Source organism: Taudactylus pleione, unplaced genomic scaffold, assembly GCF_031769625.1.
Source record: "Taudactylus pleione unplaced genomic scaffold, aTauple2 ptg000127l, whole genome shotgun sequence".
Lineage (NCBI taxonomy): Eukaryota > Metazoa > Chordata > Amphibia > Anura > Myobatrachidae > Taudactylus > Taudactylus pleione.
In genome coordinates, this window is record NW_028284529.1 from 14,949,842 (window position 1) to 14,972,789 (window position 22,948).

Genomic DNA, 22,948 nt, shown 5'->3' on the forward strand with positions numbered 1-22,948 from the left:
GCATTTAATATTAGTGCACTTTAAATTTTGAGCTCACATCAGCCGTCAGTCGGCGATCGAGATCGATTTTTTTTCTTGAAAAATCGCCTGCAGCGGCGTGAAACGCGTTGGTGAGACGGGGCAAATTGGAGCAGTGCCTTACACAAAGCCACCAGTGTTTGCCATATACAGCCTAGACGCCTGACGTCATCGACGGGTGATGCAGCAATTCGATCTCCGACTGATGGCTCACAGTGATCCACGGAGGACTGCAGTCCCTAGAGGTAGGGTTTAATAGGGCTAGGATTAGTATCCAGCACACACCTCATGGACCTCAGTGTGCATCGTTCATAATGGACTTAACATCTATGCCCCACTAATTCCCACCCGTGCCTCAAAGGGCTATAAACATTATATGTGTTTCTTGCATGTTTTTATACTTTCTCTTAAATTTCATTAGCGCTCGTATATATATTTTAAGGTATGAACTTTTGCATACAACTGTATACTGTACATGACATATAACATATATATTGGTTTTTCCTCCTTTGAAGGTGAATGGAATAAGTGCTTTGGATGGGAAAGACTTTTCCGCAAGTCCTTCAAGACTCATTCAGTTTGACCCAGGTAAAATCATTAATGCTACTTACTCCCCTCTGGTGAGCTGCAGAGATAATTATCACATTACTATTATTATTGCTGCATTAATGAAAGCTGCATTGGACCACATCTGCAAGTTCATAACGTGCCTTGTATGCATATCTAGGGATATATTTACTAAAGTGACAGCTTTTAGAAGTGGAGATGCTGCCCCTGGCACTTTAGTAAATATACCCCCTAGAGTAGACCAGTATAGTATTTATATCTATGCAGATGTATAATATGCTGGATCTAGTTATTATTATTATTTATTCTTGTTATTATTGCCTGTACATTTGATTAAATCCAGTAAATAATATTTTACATAGAGCAATGTATAGTGTTATAAATTGCTATAATTGTCTTGATTAGCAATATTTTCAAAACTGTTCAGTAAAATATTAGTTGTGTTCCATATTTAGCCATGACATTTTGCACTTTTCACAGACAGAATCTGATCGTAATTATTCCCTGTTGTACTCCAACTACAAAATGTAGCAGAATGAATTGGCCATATGTAGTCATTGTATAAAGTCACTTTTGTATACTGGACCTCATTCAGAGTCTCTCGCTAGATGCGATCGCTCGCCCCCAGCGTATGCAAATTTGTCAAAGTTATGCCACGGGAAGCGATCGCTCGCCAAGGCATAAGCACGCCCACCATGTCTTAGCGAGCAGCCAGCGTACACCTAATCGCACAGGCAGAGCCGCCCACCTGCACACGTCATCTCCAGGAAGTGTATTAAAACACTGGTACATTGAGGTAATCAGAATCGATCGCAGCGCTTGTGGTTGCCTTAGCCTACCGCAAGCACTGTGAGGACTTCAGTGTAAAAAACAGGCATGTGACGCGTACTATGACGCTGCATGTTAATTATGCATGCCTCTAAAACAGCGTTGAAACACTCAGGCACGCCTGTGTTCCCACCTCTACTTCTCCATTATTAGTGTCCTGCACCTGTTACCACCCACAAACGGCCTCTCCTGTCACTCATTTCACTGGGCTGTCTTTGCTGGGCGAGCGAGCGGCCTGAGATCGCACAGAGTAGTTTGCGCACGCGCAGAATGAAATGTGCACATGCGCATACGCAAACCATCGGGCCGCTTGCGAGCGCACAGCGCTAGCGAGAGACTCTGAATGAGGTCCACTGTATTTTATATCCCGATTTTTTTGCATTTCCTCATTATGGATCACACCTCAATGTATCAGATGTTGCGCGCCAAAGGTGACTGCCACACCAGGTACTTTAGTAGGATGAACGATCCATGGAACTGATTTATCTGTGCACACCTTGTTTCTTCTATTTCATATTATGCATTCATTGGCTGTAACTATTGTAGTGTACCTGTAATATGAACTCTTTACTGCAAATGTGAAGCGCTTTGAGTTCTTCTGGAGAAAAGCACTATACTGTTGCTGTAACCTATGAGTTACACTTCGCAAAATTTATCAGGAAAGGGTTCTTCTGGAAGCCTCCCTGGAAATGGCCTCTGCTCATGTGTGGTCAGCACACTGCACATGCGCAGTAGCGGGCCAATGGTCCCGAAATAGTAGTGAAGTGACTACAAATATGATCACATCACTACTAACACACCGCAAATAATAATTTCTTATTGATACAAAGGGTTATGATATCCCAGCTGTCGGGATTCCGCTGGTCAGAATACCGACAGCGGCATCCTGACAGCCAGAATCCCGACACCCCTAGAGAACAGTGGTAAGTATTTAACCCCTACCCTCCCTTCCCGATGCCTAACCCTAACCTACCCCCCTAGTGCCTAAACCTAACCTCCCCCTCCCCGCACCCTAAACCTGACACCACCTCTCCGGGGCCTAAACCTAACCTCCCCCCTAGTTACTAAACATAACCTCCACATCCCCGCACCTTAATCCCAACACTACCTCCCCGGTGCCTAACCCTAACCCTCCCCCTAGTGCCTAACCCTAACCCACTACCTAACCCTAACCTCCCCCTAACACCCCGATACTTACCTTCGGGATGCCGGCGGTCGGGATACTGATGCTGGGACACTAACCTGTGGGGATTTCGGCGACGGTCTTTTGACCATCGGCATCCCGCATGCCGGGATGCCGACTACATCCCGATGCAAATAGCTGCGATAAGAAATTACGATTATCGGGTATCAAACTTGATAATTGATAATATGTCCCATAGAATGTCACCGTGGATTTGTCCCCATTATGTAGGGTGGAACCAGAGGAGTAGCGTGGAACCATGGCACCTGGAGAAAGTGCATGTCATAGCGCCCCCCCCCCCACCTTCCCTGTACTGAACTGTAAAAGTGGGGTATGGCCAGCCTGCGGGGGAATACTGAAGTGAAGAGAAAAACAAAACAGCACACAGTGGCAGTATCACCCTCAAACTCATACCTTAAAATTTAAGTTTAGGATTGTACCTCAGATGTATCACTTTTAAGTCCATTGAAGCACAATGAATGAATGAGGAAAGAAGAAATCAGAGAGGACCGTGCCGATCAGAGAGGGGTGGTGACAGAAGCCAATAAGAAAGGAGAGGGGAAGGGCAAAGCCAATCAGAGTGGAACGGTGACAGAAGCCAATAAGAAAAGAAATGGAGAGGGGTGTTAACAGAAGCCAATAAGAAAGGAGTGGACAGGGGCAAAGAGCCGATCCCATGGTAGAGAGGGGAGGGAATTAACCACTTAACTGATGATTTTTTTTTTCTCCAAAATTGTCAGGTTTTTTTATGGGTGAATCAGGTGAGGTCCCTCTGAGAGCAGCAGCTGCGGGAAGATTCTCTTCCTGCAGCAGCCCTCATGTTTATCTAACTGGTGGAAATTTTGCGACCAGAGCAGATAAAGAACTGCCTGGTGTGGTCAGAAAATTACGACCATGCCAGGCAAGTGGTTAAAGAGGTGAGAAGTAAATGTAATCAATCTGACAGGAAATGGGAGGTGACAGAAGATGATCACAGAGGAGGGAGGGCGGGAGGGGAGACAATCTGGGCAGCTTGAGGGAGCATGAAATGTAGAAATGGATCACCGATCCGTAACTTATTTAGGATATAGAGCAAACAAACTGAGATCAAACTAACAGGCGGCCGTCGTATTGTGCAGTGCCCCATGAATTCCGGAAGCCTGAATGGCGCCTTCTGTCCATTTTGGCGCCCAGAGCTCATGCTCCACTGGAACCACCCTCGCTACTCCTCTAGGTGGAACCAAGATGATGTGATACATTGTGCCATACCCCTGCACTTCCCTTCTGAGCCTACCCCTCCCTGGATGTCCCATATTACAAAAGAGGCTACTAGTATAGGCCCACTGCGAAGTCAAAAGTAATATATTTTACACAGCACCCATATTGTATAACATAAATTTATAATCTACAATATTTGGCAAATTAATGACTAAAATCAGTGATCAATAAAGTGCAAACTTGCCTACTCTCTGGGAATGAAGGGAATGAAGCTGGAGGAAAAGCATGTGAAACACACAGGACTTTGGGGCATATGTATCAAGCTGATTTTTACATAAATTATGCAGAAACTGCAGTTTCTCCATAATTGTATGCATTGTTGCTATTTACAATAATAAATACATCTCCGGCACTCTGGCAAAGTGCTAATTAGCACTTCGGATTGCAGTCCCAATTATTGTCAATAGGGACTACGATCTGACCCATATGTACTAAAGTCCAAAAAGCTAAGCTTTTCGGAGTTTAGCCCCGGTAGTTTACACCATCTTCATCTTCTTAATTTATTTTTACATGTAAATCAAGGATTTTATAAACCGTTTCCAATGGAACCCCTTCATACTTAATAATATACTTATTCTATGCCTACAAATTTATGTGCAATCCCTTGTTTATCTAAACAGCAGGGGACTAATGTGCTAGAACAAAGTATTATCTAAGTTACATTATATCTAATTAATTTGTTATAAAACATAGCTATTTGCAGAGAGAATTTGGCATGTTTTTACATTTCCCAAACCTTACAAGTAGAGAGCCTTTGCTTTGCCTGCCAACAGTTAGACTTTTTGTTCACTTCATAGGATAGAATTATCACTTTGGCTGGAGCACAGTTAAACATTTTATTAAGGACATACAGTTTTAGTTTTGGTTGTAAAAATAATACAGCCATATAATTGTGAAATGCTGTATACAGTTTATGTGCAGATAAAGTTGTTTGGAATTTCAGCAGTGTCATATATTCACTGATATTTCAGATTCTGAACATAATTTCACAAAATAGGTGAGTTTCCATTTCAGATAAATAGACTAGGCAAAACAGATTAATTAATCCTTAAATAAATGTGTAACATCTCTCCTAAACAATCAGCAATTAATCAATTAATGTAATTTATATTATTGCTTTGGACTGCAGGAAGGTGGTGATAGCAACATCTTCATTATAAGCAATTCTTTCTTTTTTAAAATTCTCTTTATTTAGTACAGCAAAGTACAAACCTATGTCATAAAACAGTGCAAACAACATCTCATACATTTACCATTGAGAAACAATAACAAAGAAACTCAAAAACAGATAATAATATAGTGACTGAACAAATTATGATAACTAACAGTACATAATCTATCGTAAAGGCTGGTATCCGAAATCGGTAAACATATGGTTAAGCTTATAAAAGTACTGGTACTAAGAATCTCTTAAAATAAAAATAAAGGAGATGTATATCTGCTGAAGTTTTAATTTAATAATTTATACACCAACAAGATGTTATAGGGTTTAGGGAGGTTTGGAGAAGGAACAAAACTAGGGGTGTGTGTGTGTGTTGGAGGGGGGGGGGGTACCTGGTAGGCAACACCTAACCTCACAGTCTATTTGATAGAGGAGGGCTAATCAGAAAGCCTCCATCCAGGGGACAGAATGGTGTGATCCGCTATGTAGAAATCCCCTATATCGTCCCATGTATGGGTCGTTTGTTCTGGGTAAATAAGTTCCAAACATCATGGTATGCTGCTATTTTATCATGAAGGAGAATTGTGATGTATTCCATGGATGAAATGTACCATTTCTTGTTAATAACGGCAGTAAGAGAGGCTGCCAGAGGTTGCTACCAATTCCAATAAGGAGCCTTGGCCACATTGAACATGTCCAAACAGTTTATTACGTGGCTTCAAGACCATCCTAAGCGGTATGCAGCGCAAGACTTGCAGTGGGTCTTTAGTAACTGTTTTTACTACAGACCTACTCATCAGAGTCAAGACCTCATCCCAGAATGTTGAAATGAGTGGGCATTACCACCAAATATGTAGAAAGTGTCCTGCTACGTTGCTGCCAACAGAGGTCATTCGTCAGTGGGTATATAGAGTGTAACTTAGTTGGGACCATATTCCAAAAATAATACATTTTATATAAGTTTTCCTTGATATTAATATTAATAGAGGTCTTAGCAATCCTTTGACAGAAAAAGCGACCACCCCTCCTTGTCCAGACATATCCCCAAATCTTTTTCCCAAGCAATTTCAAATGGTTCTGCTTCAAATGTAGGTGGGATAACTATCATGGAATAAAGAATAGAGATGGCACCCCTTCATTAAGGGTTGTAAGTACAAAGACGTTCAAAGAGTGTTAGCGGTCTGAGCCTATTGACTTGCTTAATGAGTGGATAAAACTTTTGATCTGTAAGTATACAAATTGCAATCTCCCTGCCAAATCATTTGGCAGCTAAATCACATGAATATGTGAGCACAGTGCAAAGTCTCCTGATATGTGTAAAAATCTCATAATACCCGCTGCAGCCCAAGGCCACGTGTAAGCCCGAATACATCCTAAAGAGAAATGTAGGTGTCTCCAAAAAGATGATAGGTCTAGTCGCATATCCAATTAGTCCCATACTGCATAGTAAACCTTACACATGGAACTACATGCATCAAGACTGGTATCAATTGTGCAGCAAGCCAGGGAAGGAACCCACATGGCTGATATCTAATCGAAGCACTTTCAAGATCTACCCATTTTCTATATCCTTAATCTGTGTGCCACAACATGATGTGGCTCAGCTGTGTAGCATAATAGTACCTTTCAAAGATGGGTAGGCCAAGGCTCCCATTAACAGCAGGTTTAGCAAGACAAGTTCTGCGGTTTTGAGGTTTCTTTCCATGCCACACAAAGTTACCACATAGCTATTGAAGATTTCTGAGAGCATTTGGTAACATTTGGAATAAATAGAAAAGCCTGGGCAAAATATTAATCTTTATACAGTTGATTCTACCAAACTAGGAAATACAGAGGGTGTCCATTGAGCTAGGTTGTCTTTAATAGTCTGCAAAAGAGGAGTATATTTAAATGTAAACAATTAGTAATAGAAATTCCCAAATATGTAATAGCTACAGAAAGTCGAAATTGAACTCTAAAGTTTAGCAGTTGGAGAGCATAGGTGGAGCGCCAAAGCTTCTGACTTAGCCCTGTTGACCTGGTATCCCGAATATTTTCTATAGATGTCCAATTCTCACCCAAGATTGGGAAGTGAAGTGTGAGAAGATGGCAGGTTCAACAGCAAGTCATCCGCATTCAACAATATTTTATATTGCCTATCATTCACCAGGATGCCCTTAATATCAAAATTACACTGAAGATTGACCTGTAGTTAGATTAACAAGTAAGGTAGTGAGTATGGGCCCAGGCAGGGGAGGCCTGCAAAAACCCATTAAAGTCGCAGCAGCATGCTCAGAGGGTAGCAGGCAGATTCCCCCAACTCAGGGCAGGCAGTGGATCAGTGCCAGTACCGCAGCCACTCCAGATGACAGGGCACACTCTGGGGCCGATAGGGCCACCTCACCTGCAGTACCACATATATGCAGGAAAGTGAGGTCTGGATGCCAAGCAGCTCTGGAAAGCAGGTGTGGGAAGCCAACAGAGGAAGGGAGGACCTGGGGTGCAGCTGGAGCAGGTGTGTTCCATCCATTGGGTTCCAACTATGGGAAGTGGTTCCAACAATCAAGTCCGCTGCACGGAGGGGCTGCCAGGCTATGAGCAGTACTGCACTGCCCTGGATCAAGGTGACAGGAGCTCCAGATATGTGGGGGGAGATTGGGGAACAGGTACAATAGGAACCAGGAATAGGCAGGAGAGAGCACTTGAAAGGGTGTTTTAAAGAATGCCTGGGCAGGAGCTTGGGTCAGTGACGTCAGTCTCCCACACCACTCAAGCCATGCCCCCTAAGTAACCCTTTCTTTTATGAAAAATGCTACAGGTATTCAGAAAAAAAAGTTCCGGTACCCATCTAAAGTTACAAGTTTTATACTAGCTTCCATACTCTGTACAAGTCTTCGGATGCTTATCTTATTAAGTTCTGAAAGGAATTCACTGGTTTCTTCCTGTTTCTGGAACTGTAGGAATGGGATTGGATAGATGCCTAGTATCGCATGTGTAGGATCCCCTTTATCCTGGCGAAGTGCAGCAACTCGACATGGCATTGGTTCCACAAATGGACGGAAGACCTATGGAGAGATGTTGACCTATGACATCTGGATAGCTTCCCACAGCTCTTTGATTTTATTTAAGTGCAGGATCTTGAGTGTGAATGGACCTCTCCACCACATCCCATAAATGCTTGACTGGGTTTATGTCGGGCGAACGTGGTGGCCACACTATTTGACGGGACTCTCCAGAATGCTTCTTGAACCAATTCCGGACAATTTACGACCGATGAAACAGTGAATTAAACTGCTGGAATATTTCATCATTGTGGGGCTACATATAGTCAATGAAGGACTGCAAATGGTCATCAAGCAATGAAACATAGCGGTTACTGATCAGACAAACAAGCGGACTCAACCTATATCATATGAACAAAGCTCACATCACTATGGAACCATCACCAGCCTGCACAGTGTCTTGTTGACAACTGGGGTCCATGGCCTCATGGGGTCTGTGCCACAATAGAACCCTACATTTAACCAGAAACAACTGGAATTGTGACTCATCGGACCACTCCACATGTTGCCAATCCTCCAGGGTCCAATTAGTGATGTCACGAACAGGCGCGCCAAGAGCAACGCAGGACCCATGTGAAGGGAGTGTTGCGTAATCGCGGGAGGTGTGGCCATGCTGCACGCTGGGGAGGGGGGTGCTGTGAGCCCCCTGAACCCGGCACATAGCCAGCGGGGGGCGCAATCAGTGAGATCGCTCCCCCCATAGGCATAGGAGACTGCTGCAGCTGCTACTTAGCAGCCGTGAGCAGTCTCTCAGTGCAGCCCGCTGCTGCAATGAAAGAGGGAGGGGAGGTGGAGCAAGACCCAGGCCCCCGACGGGCTTCTCCAGGAGGCCCGGGTAATTAGTATCTGCTCCCCCCCTCTTGGTGCCCCTGAGCACGAGCCCAGATGAGGCACTGTGTCCAGTGTCGTAGTGTTAACAAGGGCACTCTGGTGGGTCTTCTGCTTCCATATCCCATTGAAGCTAAAGCATGCTGCACTGACCTGCTGGATATGCGTCTGGTACCTCCTACATTGAATGTGGATGTGATTTGAGCCAATGTAATTTGTCTGTTACCACGTCAGTTCTGGTCAGATGCCGCTGGTCATGCCACTGCGGTGTACACGGTGGGTGGTAATGCCTTCCATGAAGTATTCCCATTACACACGTGACACTATAGATTGAGATATGTTGAATGTCCACTTCGGAAATAAATGTCCCATTCCCACCAACTATCATACCCTCCTTCAACTCCTTTAATTCACATTGGCTTGCCATGAGCAGCCTAGCCGGTGTTCAAACTGACTCACGAGATACCAGATTCCAACTGATGCAGGTCTAGGCATTTCCAAGATGTCACAGTATGGTGATGCCAACTGCCATTACCTTTACATACTACTATCCCATGACTTTTGGCACTTGAGTTTAAATAAATACATATATATATATATATATATATTTGTATTTATTTACACTCAATAAGTATAGTTTGTTTATGTTAGGATCTGTTCATCTTGGTGGCAGTTCCCAGTCATAGTTGTTACTGGGATGCTGCATCATGTCCTGTCCTTGTTCTGGCTTTTTGCAGGTAGCTGGAAATCCTGTCTTGTCTGTGTTTAGATCATAGCCTGTCATTCATGTCTTTCTGTGTTTTTGTATCATGTGCTCACTAATTACCTAGCTGTCTGTGTGCAGAGCAGGTGCACACGTGAATTGATTAGGAATTGCTCTCTCCAGGTATTGGTCCTGATTGGACCCTGCTTCTGTTAAATTTCAGCCAGCCCTTCAGTCCATGGCGGTTATATGTGTCATTACCAGTGTATGTTTGCTGTGTTCAGTTCTTTAGTGCTTGCCAGTCTACTGAGTTCTTCTGTTATTGAATCTGGATCCTGTCACCATTCAGCCCTGCAGTATTATACCACAATCCTGTCTGTCTGCATTCAGCTTGTTACCTGCAGTGTCTCCACATCGCTGCCTCCAGTATGTGTTACTGCAGCATTTGAATCCACCTGTCTGCTGTTTAGGACCCTGCCAAGACTATCTCAGCTGCTTGTGTCAACCTGGCGGTACAGGCCGCATTACAGCATCAGCTGCTTGTGTCAACACAGTGGCAAATTCCGCACTACAGCGTCAACTGCTCGTGTCAACTCGGCGGCACAGGCCGCACTCCAGTGACATTAGTGCACTATCCTGCGCACCAACATCAGAAACTTTGTTACAACTTTACTTGGCTGCTGCCGCAGCTAGCCAAGTACCACCTGGCTCTCAAAGCTGCCCCTCGGCTGTCTCAGCCACACCTCAGCCCACAGGCTGATTCTTTGCCAAGAACTACCCAGCTCTCAAAGCCGCACCTCGGCTGTCTCAGCCACACCTCAGCCCGTGGTCTGCTTCTTTGCCAAATACAACCTGGCTCTCAAATTGGCACCTCAGCTTGCAGGCTGCTTCTTTGCACCTCAGTCTGCATGCTGCTTACGCAGCCCAGTATCACCCTGCGCATCAAGCCCCGTTCCAGCTGTCTAAACCACACCACGGCCTCTAGGCCACATCTAGTACCCTGTGTTTATTTTGTTGTGTCCAGTTTTTGGCTGTTTTGTCTGTCAATCTTGTCATAGTCTTTTCTTGTCTTGTTCAGTCTAGTCTTGCCTTGTTATCCTGCTATTCACTACAGTCCTGGTCATTCCTGCCCTTAGACCCAAAACGTACCCAGACCATTATTTGTTGCTGCTAGCGTAACATTATCCATAACTATTGTGTCATTTACCGCAGCCACACTCCAGCTAGCCCTAGTTGTGAAAGGACTGCCACTCCTCCATCATACCTAGCCCTGTTCAGCAGTCCTGCGATCTCTCCTGTGCTTTTATTGTGTTTCAATCATACGTTTAGGGTCTTATAAGTGTATAGTATAACAATCATATTGTAAAAATAATCAGGAGAGCAGGTTCACATAAATATATAAGTCCCCTGAGTACCTATGTCCATCATGTTGTAACACTAGTCACGCATATAAACTATAAAATTAAACTACTAAGGGTGTACATTTTTTATGCTTCTAACCATTAATTTTGACTACCTATCCTTTCTATAACTGTCATATTTTTTTAAATGTTGAATTTAATTTTTTGTGTGTGGTGGAATTTAAACTACTAAAACTTAACATAAAATGTAATGTGAGTCACACACACAAATATATATATATATATATATATATATATATATATGTTTATATATACAGCATATATATGTGTATATATATATATATATATATATATATATATATATATGAAAATAGTAAAAGATACAAGGTAAATCTCTTCTTAGTGGGTACTTACGTCATGTAAGGAATATTCTCCCCGATTTTCATGTTTCTAGGTCCAGGTGTTCGGGCTGGGCATTGATGAGTCAGTCATTTGATTTTATTTATATATATATATATATATATATATATATATAGAACAAATGTGATGGCTATGGCGCCAACCAACAACAGCAAATAAATATACAACTAAAACTGTTAAACTGTAGTGAACAATATAAAGTGAAAGGTATACATATAGCAGGACGCACTACCCAAAGGTGTCAGCTGAATACCAATAAGAAGGATTGGGGCAAATCCCAAACGAAAATGTGAAAATAGTAAAAGATACAGCGACCGGCGTCACTAATAATAAAAGTGCACAGTGCAATAAATATATAAAATAAAAACAATTTAATCAAAATTCATAAGGACATACTAACATAAATATATAAAATAGAACGCACAGAATAATACATATGACCTTTTTTTTAAAAAATGTCAAGCTGATAGCTACAAGGTAAAGGAGCAAAGATGATAATATATAATATTTGCTGAATTAAAAATGCATATCAATATATCTCAACACCATAGTGTTGGAAGAAAGTGCAGATGGACAATAGTATATATTGCACAGGCCCAATAATATATACTAAAAGCAATTAAACTGAGAATATAGTTCTAAAAACAGCAGTGAGTTAAAAGGTGCTTATCCTAATAGCTCAAAGGCAAGAGTGCAGCTTACCCAACGCGTTTCATCCAATGGGACTTTTTCAAGGGATGATAGCTAGCAAGCATGAGTCCATATTTATACCAAGCTTAAACAGAACTAATTAGTCACCCTCATTTCAATTAGTGACCTTATATCCAGTCTGACGGAGTGATTTAGCAAAAGAAAATTCCAAAACACTCCTATGTATAAAATACATTATTTATAATATGAACGGAATTCCAGTAATGTCCAAATATTTCTAAAAATATGTAAAACTAAGCGTCCATAGACGACGTCATCAACATCCCGCCCAGGTCTTGCGCTTCCTTCTCCTATCATGTTCCAGAAATAGGCATCGTCATAAGTCTGCGGAAGCAAGAAAACTTAGTAGTTTTTGGGAAATTAGAAGCGCCATTTTGAGAAAGGGTAACTTAGCCCAAAGTGTTAACGTTGATAAACACACCAATTAAATAGGCATAACATGATGATAGCGATATAAGACAATAAAACTAAGCATAGCAATATAGTTTTAAAATCACAACATCAAGTTCTAAATAGCAAATGGATAAATATAATAATAAAAAATAATAATAAAAATGACAACAAAGGCACAATTCACTGGCTGGTTAAGAGAAATAAATAATAATAAATTAATAAATATTAGTAATATTGGTAAAAACACTGGCAATTTGAATATAGTAATAAGAAGCAATAGTCTTCATAAAAAGTAGTCTTTATAAAAAATAGTCTTTAAAAATAAATAAAAAAATATTATTTTTTTTTTAAATAAATAAAAAAATTTTGTAAAACGGAGGAGGGGTTTGTAGATAAAATTCGTAATTAACCATGGAACAAGGGTAGAGAGTTAGAACCATTCAGAGACCCAGTTGCTATCTCACGCCCTGTTGTAAGTATGTATGAACACTACAACACCTGGTATTCCCAGGAGGTCTCCCATCCCAGTACTGGCCAGGCCCATACATGCTTAGCTTCCAAGATCGGACGAGATTGGGCATATACACAATGATTTGGTTGTAGTTCCCTTTTGACATACACAACTACCACCTTGTCTCTTACAAGAATGGAGCAATCTCGTAACTCTCATTAAATCCTTGTGGAGTCATGGTATTCAACTCAAAGATCCAGAACATTTCTCTTCTTGAAAGTTTGTTCCCTAGATCGCCCCCAGAGCTATTAAGATAAGCACCTTTTAACTCACTGCTGTTTTTAGAACTATATTCTCAGTTTAATTGCTTTTAGTATATATTATTGGGCCTGTGCAATATATACTATTGTCCATCTGCACTTTCTTCCAACACTATGGTGTTGAGATTTATTGATATGTATTTTTAATTCAGCAAATATTATATATTATCATGTTTGCTCTTTTACCTTGTAGCTATCAGCTTGACATTTTTTAAAAAAAGGTCATATGTGTTATTCTGTGCATTCTATTTTATATATTTATGTTAGTATGTCCTTATGAATTTTGATTAAATTGTTTTTATTTTATATATTTATTGCACTGTGCACTTTTATTATTAGTGACGCCGGTCGCTGTATCTTTTACTATTTTCACATTTTCGTTTGGGATTTGCCCCAATCCTTCTTATTGGTATCCAGCTGACACCTTTGGGTAGTGCGTCCTGCTATATATATACCTTTCACTTTATATTGTTCACTACAGTTTAACACTTTTAGTTGTATATTTATTTATATATACAGTAAGGTCCATAAATATTGGGACATTGACAGAATTTTCAGATTATGGCCTCTATTCACCACCACAATGGTTTTGAAATGAAACAAACAAGATGTGCTTTAACTGCAGACTTTCAGATTTAATTTGAGGGTAATTACATCCAAATCGGGTGAACGGTGTAGGAATTACAACAGTTTCAATATGTGCCTCCCACTTTTTAAGGGGCCAAAAGTAATGGGACTATCAACTCAAAAGCTATTTCATGGACAGGTGTGGGCTATTCCCTTGTTATTTCATAATCAATTAAGCAGGTAAAAGGTCTGGAGTTGATTCTAGGTGTGACATTTGCATTTGGAATCAGTTCCTGTCAACTCTCAATATGAGATCCAAAGAGCTGTCACTATCAGTGAAGCAAGCCATCATTAGGCTGAAAAATCAAAAAAAAACCATCAGAGAGATAGCAAAAACATTAGGTGTGGCCAAATCAACTGTTTGGAACATTCTTAAAAAGAAAGAACGCACCGGAGAGCTCAGCAACACCAAAAGACCCGGAAGACCACGGAAAACAACTGTGGTGGATGACAAAAGAATTATTTCCCTGGTGAAGAAAAACCCCTTCACAACAGTTGGCCAAATCAAAAACACTCTCCAGGAGGTAGATGTATATGTGTCAAAGTCAACAATCAAGAGAAGACTTCACAAGAGTGAATATAGAGGGTTCACCACAAGATGCAAACCATTGGTGAGCCACAAAAACAGGAAGACCAGATTAGAGTTTGCCAAACAACATCTAAAAAAGCCATTACAGTTCTGGAACAACATCCTATTGACAGATGAGACAAAGATCAACTTGTACCAGAGTGATGGGAAGAGAAGAGTATGGAGAAAGAAAGGAACTGCTCATGATCCAAAACATACCACCTTATCAATGAAGCATGGTGGTGGTAGTGTCATGGCGTGGGCATGTATGGCTGCCAATGGAACTGGTTCCCTTGTATTATTGATGATGTGACTGCTGACAAAAGCAGCAGAATGAGATCTGAAGTGTTTCGGGCAATATTATATGCTCATATTCAGTCAAATGCTTCAGAACTCATTGGACAGCGCTTCACAGTGCAGATGGACAATGACCCGAAGCATACTGCAAAAGCAACCAAAGAGTTTTTTAAGGCTAAAAAGTGGAATGTTATGCAATGGCCAAGTCAATCCGCTGATCTGAATCCAATTGAGCATGCATTTCACTTGATGAAGACAAAACTGAAGGGAAAATGCCCCAAGAACAAGCAGGAACTGAAGACATTTGCAGTAGAGGCCTGAGCATCACCAGGGATGAAACCCAGCGTCTGGTGATGTCTATGCATTCCAGACTTCAGGCTGTAATTGCCTGCAAAGGATTTGCAACAAAGTATTAAAAAGTGAAAGTTAGATTTGGGATTGTTTAGTTTGTCCCATTACTTTTGGCCCCTTAAAAAGTAATATAGAAACCGTTGTAATTCCTACACCGTTCACCTGATTTGGATGTAATTACCCTCAAATTAAATCTGAAAGTCTGCAGTTAAATCACATCTTGTTTGTTCCATTTCAAAGCCATTGTGGTGGTGAATATTGGCCAAAATATGAAAATTCTGTCAATGTCCCAATATTTATGGACCTGACTGTATATATATATATATATATATATATATAAATAAAATCAAATGACTGACTCATCAATGCCCAGCCCGAACACCTGGACCTAGAAACATGAAAATCGGGGAGAATATTCCTTACATGACGTAGGTACCCACTAAGAAGAGATATTTCAAAATTTAACTCTTAAGGGTGTGGAAAGGGCTAAAATGTTTCCTCCACCTGTGCTATGACCTGACTGACTGTTTCATTGTGGCTGTGGCCCAGTCCACTAACACCAACTGTCATCCCAAGTGCTGCCAAACATCACTGGCAGTTAGTGTGTCTCCCCTATTTGAATAGTGAGGGAAGGGAATGTGTAACTACATAGGTGAGAGAGGAAAATGTGTTATGTGTTACTACACAGATGAGGGAAGGGAATGTGTTACTATAGAGGTGAGGGAAGGGCATGTGTTACTACACAGGTATGGGAGGGGAATGTGAACTACACAGGTGATGAAGGGGAATATCAAATGTGTTACTACAGGGTGAGGAAAGGGAATGTGTTACAACAGGGTCGAGGGAGGGAAATGTGTTAATACAAGGGTGAGCGGGGGTAATGTGTTACTACAGAGGTGAGGTAGGGTAATGTGTTACTACAGGTGTGAGAGAGGGATTGTATTTCTGCACAGGTGAGGGAGGAATATGTAGAATGTGTTATAACATAAGCAAGGGAGGGAAATGTGTTACTACAGATGGGAGCAAAGATAATGTGTTACTACAGAGATTAGGGAGTGGAATGTGTTAGTACACTGGTGAGGGAGAGTAGTGTCTTACTATAGCAGTGTGGGAGAGGATGCATTACTGTAGAGGTGAAGGATTAATGTGTTACAGGATTGGTGAGATGCAAATTAAAACAGTAAATATCTAAGGTCTACCTGGGTGAAATTGGGTACATTAGTATAAAAACAAATATCCTGCCTCACGTACAGCCCAAACCCCTGGACCTAGAAACATGAAATTCAGGGAGTATATTTCTTCCATGATGTAAGCCCCCACTAAGCAGGGATATTTTGAAATTCAATCCCTTAAGGGAGTGAAAAGTGGTAAAAGTTACCTCTCGACTAAAGTGCTTGGGTGACAAGGCAACATGTCCAAAGTGCTGTGGGACTGTAAGCTCATTGTCTGGGTCGAGTGGCGGCTTCAGAGGTGGGGCTGCAGCGCAGTCCAATATTCAAATAGGGGAGCCACACCAACTGTCAATGATGTTCGGCAGCATTTGGGGTGACAGTTGGGGTGGCTCTGCCATTTGAATATTGGACTGCGCTGCAGCAACACCTCTGCAGTCGCCACTGCTAAGGACTAAGGACTAGGTTTTTTCCAGTTGGATAATTTGCTTGCTTTGTATTTGGATTGTTCATTTTGTCGAACATGGCAATTGAATTTTTGAATGTTAAGGGGAGATGGTGCCTCACACCATTGTCTCCACCCATCACATGAGACGGAACCTGCCTGTTCCAGTCCTCTCCTATCTCATGTATGGCACTCATCTAATGTCTAGGGAGGTGTGTGAACTAATTGTGAGGCATGTTATGGACAACTGGGAGGAGTTCTCCATCATATTCCATGACAGCAAGGGGGACAACTCCTTGACATGTCTCGACCGTTTAATTATGGTGGATTATGCAAACTGGTGGCTGCTAGGCAACTGTTTGTGTCCATCTTTGACATCTATCAGAATTTTGAGCTGTATGAGAGTTTTGGTGTTGAACATCACCCCTTGAGGAGTCTACACTTTACGCAGGACCTCACTAGGGGCCATTGTGATGCGTACCTGCCATGTGAAACTGAAAAGGTGTGCACCACACCACCCACCAGCCCGAATCCGCCTCACACCTCTCACTGGATTCAGTATGATTTACCGCCAGCCGGCAGCTGAAATCCTGACAGCGGCAGCCCGACAAAGATGAAAATCCCGATCGTCCCAAGGTAATCCCCCCCCGCGCGGCTGTCTGCGCCCGTCGCCCGGTTTACCTTCGATCAGTAAGCCAGGTGTCTGTCTCCCGGCGTAGGGAAAATGACAGGCGTTGGGATTTCCACACCTGTCATTTAACCCTTGCCGGGATTATACAGTCGGGAAGCCGGCGGTCGGGATTCTGTCCATTGGCTTCCCGACTGTTTCCCCTCTCACCGGCATCACCTCTTCTTGTCCCCAAGAAAGTTCCTGCCAAATGTCGTGCCAGATGCACTCATGCTAAAAGGAGGAGGCAACTTCAGGACGTGGCAAGGAAATATGCGTAGATTAATCCTACAGTGCACCGTGCTCCGGTGGCTGAGTACCAACAAAATAACTCTGATGGGAACAGAGCAGCAGTGGCCATGTACCAGCAAGATCACTGTAGCCCTGGGTAACATAAGCCACAAGTGTCGGTACTGCAATGTCCTTAAGTGGAAGAAGGAGGTCCTTAGCATGTGCTGCAGTGCTGGCAAGGTGCTTCTCCCGCCCTTCAAACCTCTGTCTGAGCCTCTCTACAGCCAGCCAATGAGCAGCCACCCCAAGCATGTTCACTTCATGGACTGTATTCAGAAGTACAAAGGTTGTTTCCAAATGACATAATTCAGTGCCAAGATATTAGCATGCTCCTTTATACCAGAGACATAAAATAAACTAAGCATATACTGTAAGTTAAGTTGGTATGAAGGAAATTACATTGTCTAAGGTCTACCCTTGTGAAACCAGGTAAATCAGCTAGTGACAATATATAGCGTGAAAGACATTTCTACTATTTTATTTCATTTTCAGCTGAATAAGTTTAAAATCAATGACATAAAGGTTCATTCATAAACACCCTTGATGTTGCATGAGCCTATGGTCTTGTACAGTGGAGTCAGAGGAGCTCACATGTATATGGGTACTCATAAGACTATTGCTGTCATGCATTTTGAATCTAACTGAGTCAGTTGCGTTCACTAGGAATCTGGCCAATGCTTCAAATAGTGTCCTAGTGTACTGACAGCACATTTGTCATAGAAATGATTGATGTTTATGTTTATATCAGTCAAGCTGTGTTCATGTATTGAATCCTGGCTGGTGCTATAATACATAATGTGTACATACCCTACGGTATTGAATTGGGAGTCAGCTCTGATTCTCTCATTGCGATTTACCAAGGACCTCAGTGTCACCCAGCCTGTGTTCAGATTACAAACTCTATATCCCCGTTCATGGATTGCAAAAAACGGACACATTGTTACTGGGGATCACACAGGTGCCAAATGTTTAGTAATGTAGGAAGTGCTTTCTCAAATACTATCTGACAGTATGCCAGTCCTGCGTGAGTTTGTTGGGAATGCGTGCCAGTGGGACGGCTGGAGAGACAGATGTAGTCTTGTAACGTTTAATCTCTGTCAACATTAAAAGACATCCGAGCAGGTTGATGTGTAATTTAGTAAAGCATGATTTTCAAAGAATAAAAAAAGTATGTGCTTATAAGATATAATGGAACTATTTTGTATGAATATATCAGTTAAATAATTGAACTTAAGTCACAGTACACGTTAATACATATCACACCTTTATATTTTTGTTTTAGACCCGGAAAAAAAATATGTATGTAAAATATCTATTCTACATGGAGCAGGTTATCATATTTTGCCTGTAATCAATATAATCATTAGAAAAATTGTGCTCTGGTACTAAAGGATTGTGACCAACAGTGTGAGCATGGCCATGTCATGCTGTGAATATCAAGATGGTGTAGATGCAGCACCTCCAATTTGCTGCCGAATGGGATTTGGCAACACCAAATTAGGGCAAGGCTGCACCTCTTTGGCAGGTCTGGATTGCACAACAGGTTTAGGTTGCTGTACTTTGGACTTCAATGATTTTTTTTTTTAAAAGACAGTTAATTCCGCATCTAAAAGGTGCTAGGAACTCTACAGCATACGAGATGATTCAGAAATGCACTCCTCTCAAGATGGTTAGAGTGCACACATTTCACAACTCACAGAGCCCCATTTTATACATTGAAAGCACACAATACAGCAGGGAGTAATGCCACCCTTGCAGTGGTGTAGCCAGCTTGTGACATAAGGGGAGCAAACATGGAAAAATAGGCTCCTGTGGTCCAGGTGTTACTGAGTTGCCCCCGATCTGCATGTTTTGTATAGTCCACTCCCCCTCGCCCAATTCTCTAAATTTTGTACTGTGAGCTCAATAAATGAATGTTAACTTACCTCATGTCTGCCATCCACCAGTTCTGTCTGCCACCTCTCTGCGCCCACTCCAGTCCTCTGCAGTGTTTACACTCTTAGCTATTCCAGTCTTTGGCTACCAGCCAAGGCTACCATCAGAAATGGTGGGGCCTGGGACTGACAAAATAGACACAGTCCCCCTTCTGCCTCTCCAGCCACCTTTCTGTCTCTCCAGCCAGCACCCTCCCCAGCCAGCACCCCTTCTGTCTCCCCAGCCAGCACCCCTTCTATCTCTCCAACCCGACCCTGCATCCAGCCCACAGACTCTTTCCTTCTTCTGTGTCTTCTGACTGCTCCTCTTCATGCTGCGGCCAGCTCCTCTGTCAGTGACGTCATGTGTGCCTTGTCAAAATAAAAAAAACCCACAGTAATGGATAGTATAGATCCATCTATAACCATTGCCTGCACACTGCAGTGATCAGCAGGGCACAGGCAGCAGTTATAGATAAATCTCTTTGTGCCCCTGACAGCTGGTGCCCGGAGCCCAATGCTTCCATGGCCTCCAGGAGTTCTGCCATTGTGCAGCTCTCCAGGTATCAGTGGTAGGAGCCAGGGGCTCTCCAGGTATCAGTGGTAGGAGCCAGGGATGGACCCCTCTCTCTGACCGGGCCCAGGACCCCCCCCCCCCCTTCCTCCCGGCTATGTCACTGAGCCCTGGTCTTTTTAGCCAATCAAACTATGTGCATATGCCGAGCAAGTGTATTTAGTGTGTAAATTTTACATTGTCCCTAATGGACATTGGAAAGTGGTCGCTTTTCTGTACATGAGAGCACCTGGGGAGGTGGCTTAAAGAGTGGGGAGGAGTTACCTCCAAGAATTACTTCCAGATTTCTGATGGGGGACCAGATGCCCAAACAACAGTTTCCCAGTTATTGCTGTTGGATGAAGCAAGGCTCCAGTATAACAGCCATCTGGCTGTAATGGCCAGCTCTACCTGTACCTCCTAAAGTCAATTGGACTCAGGAGGCTGCAAGGGAAGACATTCTGGATCCCTGGGATGGGGACTGGTGGAACCTGCAGCCCGTGTAGGGCTCCAAGTCCTCCTAGACTACCAGGGAAAAAGTACAGTGCATAGTACTTATTAAATGCATAAATACATTCAAAACACTTTTTATATATAAATACATTTCATATACTCTGTGCCCAGTGCTCAGCATGAAGCTTTCTTCACACTTGCACTGCAGCCCGAGATTTAGCTTTCCCAGCTGCACCTTTAAAATAAATTTTCCTACATTTCCTTTGGCATTTTAACACATACACACGTTGTGTGTCCAGTGCAAAAGCAGCCTGGCACCGTGCTGTCCCTCTCAGTGCTGGGAAGTACCGGAAGCTAGCTGTCCAGATCCCCCATATATCCCCATATGAGTATGAGTGTTACATTGGAACAAAACAAATCAAATTTGAATGAAGCCAATCGTTTTTCGTTTGATAGATAGACTTGTGATAATCATTATTTTGTAATGGATATCCTATAATTAATAAGAATTTATTTAAACACTTATATTCCCCCCCCCCTCTGAATCATATACATTACACACCATTGCTTCTTATATACGCTAACACTTACCTATTAACAAGATTCACATGATATATTATATTATAATGCTTATACACATAAAAATGGCTGGTCATCTGTAAACTATAATAAAATGTAGCTTGTAGTTCACATACTGTAGGTGATTTTGCAATAGAATAATATGAAGGTTTCTGTCCTGTTAGCAGCCCTGATTTGCATTTAGTGGAAATGGAGGTTACTGTGTAATGTCACTGCTTTATTTATCCACTGGTAAAGATGAGTCTTTCTGACAATGTTATTAATAATAGGAAATATAGCATTGAAAGGAAGGCCAGTAAAAGGTGTTAGCACTATTTCAAGCAAGCCCATCTGATACAATTATGCAAATTGTGTTCAGGTTGTAGCTACTGCCAAACAGCAGTTGTTGACTCAGTGAGTTCAGTGACAAGGTTGTTTAAGAAAAAAATTCTTCCTGCAATAGTTACAAATGAGCCAATACAGATTATTACAGTGTTTCTCAGTGCTGACAAGTGTGTCCAATTCTCTGCCTAGAATCACTATGCACACTGGGTCAATCTGTGCCTAGTTTTGTGATTTGATAGATGCTATGGCAACGTGCATGATGAAAAAATGTCAACCTACTATCTTTTAAGAATGTAAGCAATTCTCTCTACAGTGGCACACGCGGGTTGTTTCCACGCCGTGGCATCAGAATTTGCATGGGCATCATACAAGAGTTGTGGCTTCCATTTTAGCCAATGCTAGATTGCCACAATCCTTTCCCACCCACTTCAAAAACAATGGGAATGCGTGCTCCCCCTTCAGAAGTGGATCAATGTTAAGTGGGACTAACCTCCCAACTGTCCTAGCAGTTGCGACAAAGACCTAATTTGGTTGGACAGTCAACCAAAATTGTCACTGCCTGTCCAGAATTAAGAGACTTGGCAGACTGTCCTGCTCTCTCCTACCTGTTCTTGTAGCTTTCACTGCCTGCTGCTGGTGTCTTAAGCTCAGTTGTTGCTTGTCTGGATCCTGGAATGTTATAATAAATACATAATAAATGGAAATCTAGCAATTAATTAGCAGTTTTCCTTTAAGCATCCCTAATGTTAAATCAATAATACTCGGAGGTATTCATTGGGAACAATCCCTCAAGAAGTAGTGAGCCACATTTTGAATTACACTATCGAGCATCCTCCAAATATTTGGGTGATTTGATACACCCCAGTGCTGTCTCCAATTGTGATTTTCCTGGAGGGATTCTGGGCCTGATTCAGACTTGGTCGCTCTGACAGAGCGCTCGCTCTGAATCAGGGCCGGGCTATTTTTATTTTGGAGCGGTCTCTTGGCCACTCGCATAGCTGTGGGTGACCACCCACAGCTATAGCGAGTGGCCATGATGATGGTCACGATGGTCAAGACCATCGCGACCATAGGTCTCGTTCATCGCAAGCCCCAGAGAGCTTTCGGCTCTAACAGAGCCGGAAGCTCTCCACTGACATCACTTGTGACCGTGTGTATGCACCATAAGATGTGTATGGGTCAGAATCTCTTGTAAGTACTTAACCATGTGTATTCAGCCCGCAATGCATGTCTGGGTTTGCTAAGAAATTGCTAGATTCAAAAGCATTCAAACTTGCCCAGTGTTTTCAAAAACATTAGTGTCCCACTCATACTGCAGGTTAGGTATGAGAAGTGTTAATTGCTGAAAAGCAGAACACTGACGTTCTTCAATTGTAAATGCAGCCATACACATAAATATAATCATTTGTAACTTGACATTTAAAGTAAGAGCCTTACCACAGTGTAAACAGTACTATACTGTTCTATT

General features: G+C 42.2%; 1 protein-coding gene and 1 pseudogene across 3 annotated transcripts in view; one reads left to right on the forward strand and one right to left on the reverse strand.

Moving 5' to 3' along the window:
• Positions 1–22,948, forward strand: part of FREM1 (FRAS1 related extracellular matrix 1) — a 173,277-nt gene that overhangs the window by 105,083 nt on the left and 45,246 nt on the right. For all 3 annotated transcript variants that reach the window (XM_088472659.1, XM_088472658.1, XM_088472660.1), the window contains exon 28: positions 534–606. In XM_088472659.1, the coding sequence (XP_088328785.1) occupies positions 534–606 (73 nt within the window). The remainder of the gene's footprint in view (positions 1–533; positions 607–22,948) is intronic.
• Positions 12,959–13,077, reverse strand: LOC148523842 (5S ribosomal RNA; annotated as a pseudogene).